Source organism: Plecotus auritus, assembly GCF_963455305.1.
Source record: "Plecotus auritus genome assembly, chromosome: 2".
In the NCBI taxonomy this organism is placed as follows: Eukaryota; Metazoa; Chordata; class Mammalia; order Chiroptera; family Vespertilionidae; genus Plecotus; species Plecotus auritus.
This window is the reverse complement of record NC_137771.1, coordinates 113,331,140-113,346,336: the sequence shown is the minus strand read 5'-3', so window position 1 is coordinate 113,346,336 and position 15,197 is coordinate 113,331,140. Positions and strand designations below refer to the sequence as shown.

Sequence of the window (15,197 nt, the reverse complement as noted above, 5' to 3'; positions counted from 1 at the left end):
CTGCCACAGAGGTGGGAGAGGCTCCTGGCCCTCCCCCTGCACTCACCAGCCGTGAGCCCAGCTCCTGGCTGAGCAGTGCTCCCCTGGTGATCAGCGCATGTCATAGTGACCGGTCGTTCTGCCATCGGGCAGAAACTGGCTCTCCAACATTCCCCATGGTGTTCCGGATTGTGAGAGGGCACAGGCTAGGCTGAGGGACCCTACTGGTGCACGATCGAGGCCGGGTAGGGATGCAGGAAGTTGGTCAGCCGGGGAGGGACCACGAAAGGGCTCCAGGGCATGTCTAGCCTGTCTTGCTCAGTCACAATCGGCTAGACCAGTGGTCGACAAACTGCGGCTCGTGAGCCACGGTTTGCCGCTCTGTTGACTAATTAGTTTGCTGACCACTGGGCTAGACACTAGCAGCAAGCTAATCTACCAGTTGGAGCATCTGCCCCTTGGTGGTCTGCTTCAACCTGTTTCAATAAAATGAGGGATGACGAAATGACAGACAACATACACACAGACAAGACAGACGCGGAGCTCGGTGAAGACTGCAGCAAGTTTATTAACTGCGTAATGCCTTTTATACACAAAACACTGAATAGGAGGTCTGTCAAGAGGAATGTATTCTTTGTTCCTCTTAATCTCTAAGGGAGAGACAGAGCAGAAGGACAAATTCTCAGTACAGCAAATCTCAGTAAATAGTTACAGACTTCTTGGTAAGCTATGAAAGGTTGTTCTCATTCTACTGATAACTGCCATCCAAGCAAGCCTGGGAAAACTGTGTGGGTAGGGGACCCATAACTTTAAAGAATAGCTTTAAAGGTCACTCCCTTTGGCCAAACCCACCCTTCCTGTTTGCAGGCAAGAGGGAGCACATCTGTTTGCAGAATGTGCTTCTTTGGCACGTACACAGTTGGGAATGTTTCCAAGTTATGCTGTTTGCAGCTTTTCCTCGGCTGATCTCTTCAGTGGTCAGGGCACATCATAGCGACTGGTCAACCAGTCAACTCTCTGCTCCCTGCTGGTCAGTGCACATCATAGTGAGCGGTTGAGGAGCCTTACTATATCATTAGCATATTACACTTTGATTGGTTGTATGGACGCCCGGACACTTATCATATTAGGCTTTTATAACATGGGATTATATGGAATATTCCCGATGCTGTACTTTACATCCCCATGACTATTCTTTAACTACCAATTTGTACTTTTTAATTCCTTCACCTTGTTCATCCATGCCCCCAAACCTCCTACCTTCTGGCAATTGTCAAAATCTTCTCTGGATCTGTGAGACTGTTTCTGTCCTTCTTTGTTCATTTTGTTTTTTAGATTCCACATATAAGTGAAACCATATGGCATTTGTCTTCCTCTGTCTGACTTATTGCACTCAGCACAATACTCTACTTCATCCATGATGTGCAGATGGCAAAATTTCATTCTTTTTTTTTTTTATGGTTGTCATAGTCCATGCACCACTTCTTTATCTGTTCATCTATTGACAGATACTTAGGTTGCTTCCATATCTTCGTTACTGTAAATAATGCCACAGTGAACATGTGGATGCATGTGTCATTTTGATTCATGTTGGGCATTTCTTTGAGTAAATACCCAGAAGTAGAATTGTTGGGTCCTTCTTTTTCTCTTATTATATACCCTTTGTTTTAAAGTCTGTTTTGTCTGTTATAAGTATTGCGACTTGAGCTTTTATTTTTTGGTTTTGTTTTTCATTTTCATGAAATCTCTTTTTGCATCCCTTTACTTTCAGTCTGTGTCTTTTGATCTGAAGTGAACCTCTTGTAGACATCATATGTAAGGAAGGGTCTTATTTTGTATCTACTCAGCTACCTTGTGTCTTTTTATTGGAGCATTTAATCCATTTTCATTTGGTATTGCCATTTTATTATTCGTATTTTTTATTATTTTTTTCTTATTCTTAAAGAAGACCCTTTGACATTTCTTGTAACACTGATTTGGTGGTGATTCGTGAACTCTGTTAATTTTTTCTTGTCTGGAAAGCTCGTTTTCTGTCCTTCATTTCTAAATTATAACTTCTTTCTTTAAATAAGTGTGGGATACTCTACTTATACAAAGTTAAACATGTTTTGCTTTGTTTTCCTGCAGAATGAAACAGAACCTTTAATGGCAATTTTAGAGCTCAAAAGGGAGTATAAAATGACAGTTTTCCACATATAATTTGTCATATTTTTTCTCATTTCTCATAACCTATCTGGATAATATGTACTTATCCTATCTAATAAAAGAGTAATATGCAAATTAACCATCACTCCGCTACACCCACAGGCCACGCCCACCAGCCAATCAGGAGCGAGTATGCAAATTAACCCCAACCAAGCTGGCTGCGGCCATGGAGCGAGCAGGAAGGAGGCTTGGGTTTTCCCGGCGATGGAGGAAGCCAAGCTATCCACACACCCTGGCCGGTCCCAGGCCTCCACTCAAGGCTACAAAGTTTCAATTATAGAAGATAAATAAATCCCAACAAAAATGGCAGCAGCCACGGAGCTGGAGAGAGCAGGAGGCTAGGGATGCCCCCGGCAATGGAGGAAGCCAAGCTTCTGAAGCCCTGGCCTGTCTTGGCCTCCACTTAAGGCTACAAAGTTTCAATTGTAGAAGATAAATATACCCCAGATACCAGGGCCTCCGCTTGGGTTGCCGGGGGGCATGGCCAGCCTGCAAACCACCACAGGCCCCTTGCCCAGGCCGCCCCACACCCCAAGGGAACCCCCACCCTGATCTGGGACACCCTTCAGGGCAAACCAGCTGGCCCCCACCCATGCACCAGGCCTCTATCCTATCTAATAAAAGAGTAATATGCAGATTGACCATCATTCCAACACACAAGATGGCTGCCCCCATGTGGTCAAAGATCCTGCCCCCATGTGGACACAAGATGGCTGCCACAAGATGGCCAGCAGGGTAGGGCAGTTGGGAGGTACCAGGTCTGCAAGGGAGGGCAGTTGGGGGCGATCAAGCCTGCAGGGGAGGGCAGTTAGGGGTGACCAGGCCAGCAGAGGAGGGAAGTTGGGGGTGACCGGGCCTGCAGAGAAAGGCAGTTGGGGGGGACCCAGGCCTGCAGGGGAAGGCAGTTAGGGGCAAACAGGCTGGCAGGGGAGCAGTTAGGCATCAATCAGGCTGGCAGGGGAGTGATTAGGGGGTGATCAGGCTGGCAGGCAGAAGCGGCTAGGGGCAATCAGGAAGGCAGGCAGGTGAGCAGTTGGGAGCCAGCAGTCCTGGATTTTGAGTCGGACATCCCTCGAGGGGTCCCAGATTGGAGAGGGTGCAGGTTGGGCTGAGGGACACCCCCCCCATGCACGAATTTCGTGCACCGGGCCCCTAATAAGTAAATAATTTGATTACACAAATTTGTATATAATATTTTTAGACAATTCAATAAATAATAGTTGGGAACTGTGATTCCTCACTTAAAGTAATGGGTAGAACAAGTAGGTACACAATTAGAAAGGAAATAAAAGCCACGAATAACCCTATAAAACAGACCCGTATGTATACAATGCTCTATCAAACAATAGCAGATACCCATTTTTCTCAAGTGCACATATGACTTTCTGCAGGCTACACCTCCTGGTTAAGCCATAAACAAGCCTCAATAAGTTTAAAACAACTGAAATCATGCAAACTATATTCTACCACATGAAATAAAATTAGAAATCAGTAACAATAGAAGGAAATTTGGGAAATCACAAATATCAGGAAATTAAATAGCACAATCCTAAATAATCAAAGGAAACAAAAGAAATCACAAGAGAAATTAGAAAAAACTTTGAGATGAAAAAAAATAAACATCTACAAAAAATAATAAGTCTCAAGTAATCCAACTTTCCACCTTAGAAATCAACCAAATCCAAAGAAAGCAGGAGGAAATCTTAAACATTTGAGCAGAAGTCAATGAAATAGATAAAAAAAAAAAAAAACAATAGACAAACTCAACAAAACCAAAAATTGGTTCTTTGAAGAGATCAACAACATTGAAAAAACTTAAGCCAAACTGACCAAGAAAATAATACACAAATATTAAATCAGGATTGAAAATAGGAACATTGCTAACAACTTGACAGAAATTAGAAAGTACTGTAAGTGAATACTATGAATAATTGTATGCCAACGAATTAGAAAACCTAGAGGAAGTAGATAAATTCCTAGAAAGTTGCAAACACTGAAACAGACTCAAGAGGAAATGGAAAACCTGAATAGACATATGTAACAGGTAAAAAGACTGAATTAATAATTCAAAATTTCTGACAAAATATAGCTAAGGCCCAGATGGCCTCCTTAGGGAATTCTATCAAATGCTCAATGAAGATATTTTTAATGTATTTTCTTTTTTTAAAAAAGTATGTTTTTATTTTATTTTGGAGAGAGAAACATCAATGAGAGAGAAACATCAACATCTGCCTCCTGCACACCCCCTGCTGGGGATCATGCCCCCAACCCAGGCATGTGTCCTGACTAGGAATCAAACTGGTGATCTGTTGGTGCAATGAAGATTTGAATACTAAACTTTTGCAAATTCATAAAAAGAAGTAAGAATAGTGGATACTTTCCCACTTATTCTGTGAAGCAAGTATTACCCTATTAGCAAAATCAAACAAAGACATCATAGGAAATGAAAACTACAGACCAATATCCAAAAATGCTCAACAAAATACTAGCCAACCAAATGCAGCAACATATAATAAGGGCTGTACACCATGACCAAGTGGGGTTTTTCCCAGGAATGAAAGGTTGGTTTGTCATATGAAATTTAATTGATATAAATAAAAATTAGGCAGACAACAAAGGACAAGAACCATATGATTTCACTCATATGGTGTCTAAAACAAAAAGCAACAAATAAAACAAGTAAACTCAGACACAGACCAGATTTTGGTGGTTATAAGAGGGGAAAGAGGGTGGGGGAAGGATGAAGGATGGTAAAGGGGGTCACATATATGGTAACTGAAGGAGACTAGACTTTGGGCAATGAGCATACAGTGGAATATAGAGATGATGTATTATATAGTTGTACACCTAAAACTTAGGTTATTGACCTTTGTTACCCCAATTAATTTAATTTTTTTAAAAAACTGATATATATATATCATATAAGACAAAAACTACATGATCACATCAATAGATACAGAAAAGGCATTTGACCAAATGAACCATCCTTCATAATAAAAACACTCAACAAACTAGGAATGAGAAGAAACCTTCTGAATCTGAGAAAAGGCATCTATAAAAATCCCACAGCTGACATTATCCTATCTAATAAAAGAGTAATATGCAAATTGACTGTCACTCCAACACACAAGATGAATGCCCCATGTGTTCAAAAGATGGCAGGGGAGGGCAGTTGGGAGGGACCAGGCCTGCAAGGGAGGGCAATTGGGGGGGACCAGGCCTGCAAGGGAGGGCAGTTGTAGGGGGGACCCAGGCCTGCAGGGGAGGGCAGTTTGGGGGGACCAGGCCTGCAGGCGAGGACAGGTTGGGGGCACCCAGGCCTGTAGGGGAGGGCAGTTGCAGGGGACCAGGCCTGCAGGGGAAGGCAGTTGGGTGGGGGGACCAGACCTGCAGGGGAGAGCAGTTGGGGGCAACCAGGCCTGCAGGGGAGGGCAGTTAGGGGCGACCGGGTCAGCAGGGGAGCGCAGTTAGGGGTGACTGGGTTGGCAGGGGAGGGCAGTTGGGGGTGAACAGGCTTGCAGGGGAGGGCAGTTGGGGGCAACCAGGCCTGCAGGGGAGGGCAGTTGGGGGCAATCGGGCTGGCAGGGGAGCAGTTAGACATTGATGAGGATGGCAGGGGAGTGGTTAGGGTGTGATCAGGCTCACAGGCAGAAGTGGTTAGGGGCAATCAGGCAGGCATGCAGGTGAGCAATTGGGAGCCAGCAGTCCTGGATTGTGAGAGTGATGTCCGACTGCCCGTTTAGGCCCAAACCCACTGGGATCAGGCCTAAACAAGCAGTCGGACATCCTTCAAGGGGTCCCAGATTGGAGAAAGTGCAGGCTGGCCTGAGGGACACACACCCCTCCTCCATGCACGAATTTCGTGCACCGGGTCTCTAGTACTTAATAAAAGTAGAATATGTTCCCCCTACAATCAAGAACAGAGGATGTCTTCTCATGCCACTTCTTTTCAACATTTTACTACAGGTTCTAGCCAGGGTAATTAAACAAAAAGAATAAAAGTCATCTGGATTGGAAATACAGAAGCAAACTATCTCTATTTGCAGATGAGATGATCTTGTATACAAAAAATCCTAAGAAATGCACACAAACACACATAGATAGCACAAATAAATGAGTTCATCAATGTAGTAGGATACAAGATCAATATACAAAAATACCCTGCTATTTCTATGTGCAAGCAATTTGAACAAGCCCAAAGAAAATAATAGTATAATTCTACCTATAATAACATTAAAAAAAGAATAAAATACTTAGGAGATTTGTACACTGAAAATAAACTATTGGCCCTAGTTGGTTTGGCTCATTGGATAGAGCATCAGCCTGCAGACTGAAGGGTCCTGGGTTCGAGTCTGGTCAAGGGCATATGCCCAAGTTGCAGGTTCAATCCCTAGTAGGGGTTGTGCAGGAGGCAGCCAATCAATGATTCTCTCATCATTCATTCTATCTCTCCCTTTTCCTCCCTATCTGAAATCAATAAAAATATATTTTTTAAAAACTAATGTTGAAAAAATTAAAGAAGACAAATGGAAAGATACCCCATATAGATTTGAAAAGTAAATATTATTAAATGGCAACTCTCCCCAAATTGATCTGCAGTTTCAACACAATTCTTAACAATTTCCCAGTTGGCTTTCTTTCTTTCTTTTTTTTTTTAAAGAAATTGGCAAGCCAATCTTCAAGTACATATGGAAATAAAAAGCACTCAGAATAACTTTGATGGGGAAAAACAAATTTGGAAGACTGACCTCCCAATTTCCAAACTTACTACAAAGCTACCGAAGTCAAGACCATATAGTACTGGCATAATGATTGCCATGTAGGATAGAATTGAAAGTCCAGAAACAAATCCAAACATCTCTGACCAATTGATTTTTTACAAAGGTGCCAAAAGAATTCCTTGCAACAAATTTCCTTTCAACAAATAGTACTGAGATAACTGAATATCAACACACAAAGAATGAATTTGAACCCCTATATCACACTATACTGGTATACAAAAAAGAAACTAAAAATGGGTAAAAGACATACATGCAAGAGTGTGATAAGTATAAAACTTTTAGTTTAAAATACAGGTATAAGTATTCATAACCTATGACTAAGCAGTGATTTCTTATATATGAGACCTAAAGCATAGTCAACCAAAGAAAAATAAATTGAATTTCATAAAAATTAAAAACTTGTGTGTCAAAGAATACTATTAAAGAGAAAAGGCAGTTAACAGAATGAGAAAATATTTATAAATCATCAGGCAAGAGATTTTTATGCTAAATATGTAAACAGTACTTACAATGCAACAACAAAAAGATACGAAATTCAGTTTTAAAGTGGGCTAAGAAAGAATTTGAATAGACATTTTTCCAAAGAAGATATACAGATGTCCAGTAAGTACATATAATGGTGCTCACCATTAGTCATCAGGAAAATAACAATAGGAGCCCGGCTGGTATGGCTCAGTGGTTGAGCATTGACCCATGCACCAAAAGGTCACCTATTCAATTCCCAGTCGGCACATGCCCAGGTTGCAGGCTCAATCCCCAATAGGGGGCATGCAGGAGGCAACCAGTCGATGTACCTCTCTCATCGATGTTTCTCTCTCCCTCTATCTTCCTCTCTATCTAAAATGAATAAAAATAGATTTTTAAAGAAAACACAATAGATACCACTTCACACTCAGTAAAATAAGATATAATAAGTATTGGTGAGGATGTGGAGAAATTAGAACCCTTGTACACTTCTGATGGGAGTGTGAAGCCACTTTTGAAAATAGTTTGAGAGTTCCTCAAAAAGTTGAACATGGAATTACCATTCGCCAATTCTAATATACTAGTATATATCTATACCTGTACTTGTACACCAATGTTCACTGCAGTGTTACTTAAAATAATAGCCAGAAAGTAGAAACGATCCAAATGTCCATCAAATGATTAATGGATATATAAAATGCAATATATCCATGCAGTGAAATATTAGTTGCCTATAAAAAGTAAAACAAAAAGAATTTTTTAAAAAGGGATGATCTACAAAGTGGTTTGAAGGAAACTTTTGGGGTCCTGGACACGTTCTGTATCTTGATTTTGGAGGCAATTGCCTGACTGCGTAAGTTTGTGAAAATTCATCGATTGTACACCAAAAAAAGGGTGACTTTTACTATATGTAAATTATTTCTCAATAAACAAAAAAGAGCATTACAGTAAATCCAAAATTAATTGAATATAAAAAAGTAAGGTAAAAAGAATGCTACAACATGGGTACTAAGTGAAAGAAACCAGTCACAAAGGCTAGATATATGATTTCATTTATATGAAATGTCTAGATTAGGTAAGGCTGTAGAGACAGTTGTTTCCAGGAACTGAGGAGGGGACAAGGGGATGGAGAAGACTGCTACTAGGAATGGGTGGTGAAGCCTTTCTGGAATTAGCTAGCAGTCATTAAAAGTACTCCTTTAAAGTAGACCTTACTATCTTTGTGAGGTTTAAAGAAATTTACAGTGCTAATTATGTGCTAGTCTTGTGGTAATCTCACTACAGCCTAATGAAGTAGGTATATTATTTCTTCAAAGGAGGAACAAACCTAATGCATAGAGAGTTTAACATGTTACTACATGTTTCGGCCTTATTTCTACACCTCTGAAATAGGAACAATCCTATATAATAAAACCCTAATATGCAAATCTACCAAACAGTAGAAAGACCGGTCACTATGACGTGCACTGACCACCAGGGGGCAGGCGCTTAACACAGAGCTGCCCCCTGGTGGTCATTGTGCTCCCACAGGGACAGAGCCGCTCAGCCAGAAGCTCGGCTTACAGCTGGCGAGTGCAGCGGTGGTGGTGGGAGTCTCTCTCACCACCTCCACTGCATGTGGGTGATAAGGAGCAAGGGGTTCTGGACTGCGAGAGGGTGCAGGTCGGGCTGAAGGACACCCCCTTCACTCCCCCCTCCCCCGCCGCTGCCAGTGTATGAATTTCGTGTACCAGGCGTCTAATTATATCATAAAATTTAAGAGGACTGCTAGTAAATACATTGATATGCAATACTGTTAGAACAGTGTTGGTACAATAGTACATACTCAGAAGTTAGAACATCTTGTTATTTCTAAGTGGATGTTATGTGATCCATAACATCTTCATGTAAAAAGTCATGCTAGCTTCCAATATATTGCAGTGTTAATGGTATGTAATACTTTCATTTGTTTTTTAACACAGGACCCCCTGGAGCATCTGTACTTCCGCCTGCAGGCTACCCAAGAGGCTTGCCTATGGGATATTATAATCCACAGCAGCCCAGTGCCTTCCCATACTGCCAGCCAACTAGTAGTACCCATCCTATCCAGTACCAGCCTGGCAACTATCCAGTGCCAAATCAGTCTGCTCCATTAATATGGATGCCAGGGCCAACTCTTATGCGAGACTGCCCTCCTGGTCTGGAATACTTAACTCAGGTACTTTACACAAATCCAATTTATATTTTCTAATGAAGTATGACTGGGGATTCAATAAGACACAAAAGAGTAAATTTGAGTGGGTAAAGTAACAGGCTAGTGATGACCGATATCTAATTTGTGAGACTAAGAGTGATGGTACTAATTATAGAAATGTGAAAGGAGGTCAGAGAGTGTAAGTGTGTTTTTGGTGGGATAAGTATGGTTTTTCTAAAGGATATATGTTGAATTTTAAGACATTCATGATGCCCTGTCAATGGCTCTTTAAAATATAGGAATATGAATATAAGAAAAACTAACAAAGATCCTAATCGGGGTGTCATTTGCAAAGAAGTAGAGTTAACATGAAGAAAAGCAACATACTAGTAAAAAAGAACAAAACAGTAGACAGTGAATGAGTTATTGAGTGCCTTAGCCCATTACCTTTTCTGACCACCCATAGCTTTCATCATCCATGCCTCTTCCGCCAAAAAAACATGCAATGTAAATAAAAATAGGGGACCTACCAAAGATATGGCTTCAGGCCAGATTCCAAAGAACCACTTCTCATAGCACAGTAACTCTCTAATTTCCACTTATGTAGACATTCTGGAGATACCAGGATGTCCAGATCAGAAATGGCAGTTTGCCAGGTTGCTGTACTAAATGTTATGTTTCAAAACCCATGTCAAAAACTAAAACGAATTACTTAATGAAAATAAGATGAAGCAAGTTTTGGAAGTCCCTTAGAAACAACTGAGTCATGTTTTACTTTTAGAAAAAGGAAGTGTTGAAATGCATTACAAGGAAGGGAATTTCCTATTCAACACTTGTCTTCCCATTTAGTCATCCAAATACTCCTTTAAGTTGATATGTTTTATTTTCAATTTTATATAATGAGAAAGACCTTAATAATCCTCTGCATTGAAACCATGGCTACAGTGTAATATTATTGATTCTTGCAAGTCAGTAGAGTTGGATCAGGAAAATTTGGATTTCACATGAGCCAAAATGTTTATTAAATTGTTGTTTTGGCAAAATAATGACAAAATGCAAAGCCAGTCATTCAGGTAAAGTAGTAAATTAAACTACCTCTGTATTATTTTAGAAGCTTATAAAATGTGTATAAGTTACTCAATTTTGGAAAGCCTTTTGTTATACAAGATAATTATCTCAAATTGTCCTTGGAAATCATAGATCTGGAGTCATTTCTCTTTTGAAAATGTATAGCTTCAATATTGTTCACTTAAATATATATAAAAACAAAACAAAACAGTTTCTCCAACCTCAGTGCCCATCAACAGATGTGTGGATTAGAAAACTGGTACATCTACACAATGGAATACTACGCTGCTGTAAAAAAGAAGGAATTCTTACGATTTGCAAGAATTGGATGGGACTGGAGAGCATTATGCTAAGCAAAGTAAGCCAGTCAGAGAAAGATAAATATCACATGATCTCACTCATTTGTGGAATATAATGAACAACATAAACTGAAGAACAAAAATAGAACCAGAGGATTAGTTGAGGGGAAAAAAATGGCAGCGGAATAGGCAGACGTGTTCCGAGCCTTGTCCCGGAGCAGAAAGAAAGAACAGCTGAGGGTAGCATGAGGAGTGTTTATTGGCAAGTTAAGGGACAGCTAAACTCCAGGAGAAGGTGGGGGGCTGCTAGACGGGGTTCCCCTGACCGGGCGGCCTCCACTGCAGCTTGGTCACCCTCCCGAAGCTAAGGGCTCGGAAGCGGAGACTGCGCCATCTTGAAAGGGAACATGGAGCTTATCAGAAGCCTGAAAATCCACAACTGTGGCACCCACCGAACAGCTGCAAGCCCCAGAACACCGGTCCCCAATTGGCGCAAACACGCGGATTCAGAGGAGCTCTACACTCCACCACGGAAAGCTCAGATTTCGCCTGGGATAAGGTGAGGCCTCTGGTCCCGGCGGGAGAGAGGAACGCGCGTTTTGCAGGAACTGAAGGACCAGGAAAGTCTGTGCCTAGAAAAATCCGTGGCTGTTGGGGCTGGCGTGATCCGTGAATGTGGAAAGGGGTCCTCAGAGCTGCTAACAGAAGGGATCTCTAAAAAGCAACCCATTTTGATCTGACGTACAGGGACAGCCTAAGAATTTCAAAGGTGTGCCGGCTGCTTAGACTTGCGCGCAGACCCATTGCTCCCACACTTGGGCTTTTTCCTCTTCAAATCCTTGCTTCTGATGACTAAGCCCAATACATAGGATCACCCAGTTGGGGACACCCTGGGAGACTGCAGGGGAAAGTGTTTTTCTGGAACCTGGGGATTGGAGCAGGGAGTGACCATCGGAAAGCCAGCTCTGAGGGAGCCAACTCCCAAAAACCGGTATTGAGTGCCACAGGGACAGAAGGATCTAAATACAGGCTAGAGAGGCCAAAGAGATCCAGAAGTCAATCCAAAAACACTGCCACCCAGGGGCTGAATCACAAATTGACTCTTGTGTAATCAAAAATAAAGGAATATGAGAAATTTAAGACACACCGCCTACTTAAAAATCAGTACTGGCTCACAACACTGAGGAGCAGTGGAACTGCAATACTGTCCAGACTGAGAAACAGGCATGCCAAACAGAACAATAGAGGAAGTGAATGACCTTCACTACTGCACACTTTATTTATTTTTATTATATTATTTTCATTTTTTGCATCTTTTACTCAAGAAACTAATTTTTTTCCTCACTTGATTTTACCTTTTTAATTATTACATTTTTATTATCAATCAGTATCATTACTAATACTATTTTACCTTTTTTTTTAAAGTATCATTTTATTTTCTCTTTATTTTACTTTGGGATTAGTGTTCAACATTCTAGTTTCATGTTTCTTTAGCATTGTTTTACTCTATCTCAACTCTACCTTTATGTCATCACTCTCTTCCTAACCTTTCCCCTTTTGGTGTCCTGTTTATCTTACCCCTTTCCTGCTTTAGATTTTCCCTTTTCTTTCTGTTTACCCCCTGATAAAATTTCACCCTACTTATATATCTAATCTCCAATCCCCTGCTCCAAGTCCATACACACCTCTCTCTTCGCTGTCTTAATTATCTAAAAAATTCTTTTTCTCTCTGTCCTTTTGTTGTTGTTTGCTTGAATGTTGATTATATCAAATTTTAATGCTTTTTTGTGAGATTGTTTTGTTTATTCTTTTGTTTGTTTGTTTTTGTTTGTTTTTTGCTTCTGTTTTCCCTTGCCTTGCTTGATATTAGTTGGTGTTGTAGTTTGTATTAATTCCCAGGTACTTGTTACTGGCATTTGCTGGGATTAGTGGTTGTTCTATTGGAGTTTTCTCCCCATATATATAGTTTGTCCCTGTTCTCTCTTCGTCACTTTCTTGTCTCTATTACTTTTTTTTCCTTTTCTCAATTTCATTTTGACACTCCTTTTTTTTTCTCTTTTTCTTTCTTTCTTTTTCCTCTACTTCTTTCTCTCCTATCCCTAATTTGCCTTTCTCTGGTGGTCACCTTTATTGGAGGTTATTAATATCGTGAATATATTTCTGTTCAGTGCCTTGTGTGTTGTACCTGGTTGTGTTGTATTTTGTGCCTTTAAATCAACACAGGAGAGAGAGAACTACATAACCAGACATCCAGAGAAGAGAGACCATGGGGAGACAAAGAAACAGCCGGCATATGAAAGCAATGCAGGCATCACCAGAAAAGGAAATAAACAAAATGGAGGCAAGCAACCTTCCAGAGGAAGAATTCAGAGAAATGGTCATAAGGTGGCTGAAAAGAATGGAAGACAAATTCGACACTATAAGTAAGAACCAAGAGGAAATGAAGAAGAACCAAGAAGAAATGAAAAATGATATCGCTGCTGTAAAGAACTCAATAGAAAGCATCAAGAGTACACTAGAAGAAGCAGAGGACCGCATCAGTGACCTAGAAGACAAGATGGGAAAAAATACCCAAGTCGAGCAGCTTCTAGAAAAAAAAAAAATTAAAAAGCTGGAGGAGAACCTAAGGGAACTTTGGGACAACACGAAACAAAACAAAATCCGCATAATAGGGGTGCCAGAAGGAAAGTAAACTGAGCAAGGAAGAGAAAACCTGTTTGAAGAAATAATGACAGAAAACTTCCCTGATATAGGGAAGAAAAAACCCACAGGAAAAAAAAAAAAACACACAGAAATTGAAGAAGCTCACAAAGTCCCAAGCAAAATGAACCCCAAAAGACCGACGGACACCAAGGCACATTATAATTAAATTGGCAAACACCAACGACAAAGTAAGAATCTTAAAAGTGGCCAGAGAGAGACAGAAAATTACATACAAAGGAACCCCCATCAGACTAGCAACTGATTTTTCAACAGAAACTCATCAGGCCAGAAGGGAATGGAATGAAATATACAAAGTCATGCAAAGGAAAGGTCTGAATCCAAGAATACTGTACCCAGCAAGGCTATCATTCAAAATTGAAGGTGAAATCAGGAGCTTCACATACAAAAAAGGACTAAGAGAGTTTATTACCACCAAACCAGCAATGCAAGAAATGCTAAAGGATCTGCTTTAAAAAATAATAATAATAAATAAATAAATAAATAAATAAATAAATAGTAAGCGATGAAGGAACACAGGGGTAAGGAATAAAAATGGTGACTAATAAGTATCAATAAAAACTTTAAATGTAAATGGATTAAATGCCCCAATCAAAAGATATAGGGTAATGGATCACATAAGAAAACAGGACCCATATATCTGCTGTCTACAAGAAACCCACCTCAGAAAAAAAGACGCACAGAGACTGAGGGTGAAAGGATGGAAAAAGGTTTTCCAGGAGAATGGAAATGAAAAAAAAGCTGGGGTAGCAATACTTATATCTGACAAATTCGATCTCCAAGTGAAGTACTTAACAAGAGATAAGGAAGGCCACTTCATAATACTAAAGGGAGCAATCAAACAAGAAGAAATAACTCTGGTAAACATATATGCACCCAATACAGGAGCACCCAAATACATTAAAAAAAAAACTCCTGGAGGATAACAAAGGAGAGATTGACAGCAATACAGTCGCAGTAGGAGACTTTAATACCCCTCTATCAACATTGGACAAATCCTCTAAACAAAAAAATCAGCAAAGAAACACCAATCCTTAATGAGTCACTAGACCAGATGGAATTAATTGACATCTTCAGAACATTTCACCCCAAAGCCATAGAATACACATCCTTTTCAAGTGCACATAGGTCATTTCCAAAGATAGACCATATGTTGGGACATAGGCAAAGTCTCTTCAAACATAAGAAGATAGAAATCATATCAAGCATCTTCTCATACCACAGTGGCATAAAACTGGAAATCAACTACAATAAAAACAATCCAAGGAAATCAAACACATAGAGACTAAACAGCATGCTATTAAACAATGACTGGGTTACCAGAGAGATCAAGGAAGAAAAAAAAAAAACATCATGGCAACAAATGACAATGAAAACACTACAATCCAAAATCTATGGGACACAGCGAAAGCAGTCTTGTGAGGTAAGTTCATAGCTCTACAAGACTACTGCAAAAAACAAGAAACAATGTTAATAAATTACCTAACCCTACAACTCAAAGAGTTA

The 15,197-nt window shown here is 40.3% G+C and overlaps 1 protein-coding gene across 2 annotated transcripts in view; it reads left to right on the top strand.

Moving 5' to 3' along the window:
- PLSCR4 (phospholipid scramblase 4) overlaps positions 1 to 15,197 on the top strand; it is a 64,785-nt gene that overhangs the window by 27,016 nt on the left and 22,572 nt on the right. For both annotated transcript variants that reach the window (XM_080655957.1, XM_080655956.1), the window contains exon 4: positions 9,392 to 9,627. In XM_080655957.1, the coding sequence (XP_080512083.1) occupies positions 9,392 to 9,627 (236 nt within the window). The remainder of the gene's footprint in view (positions 1 to 9,391; positions 9,628 to 15,197) is intronic.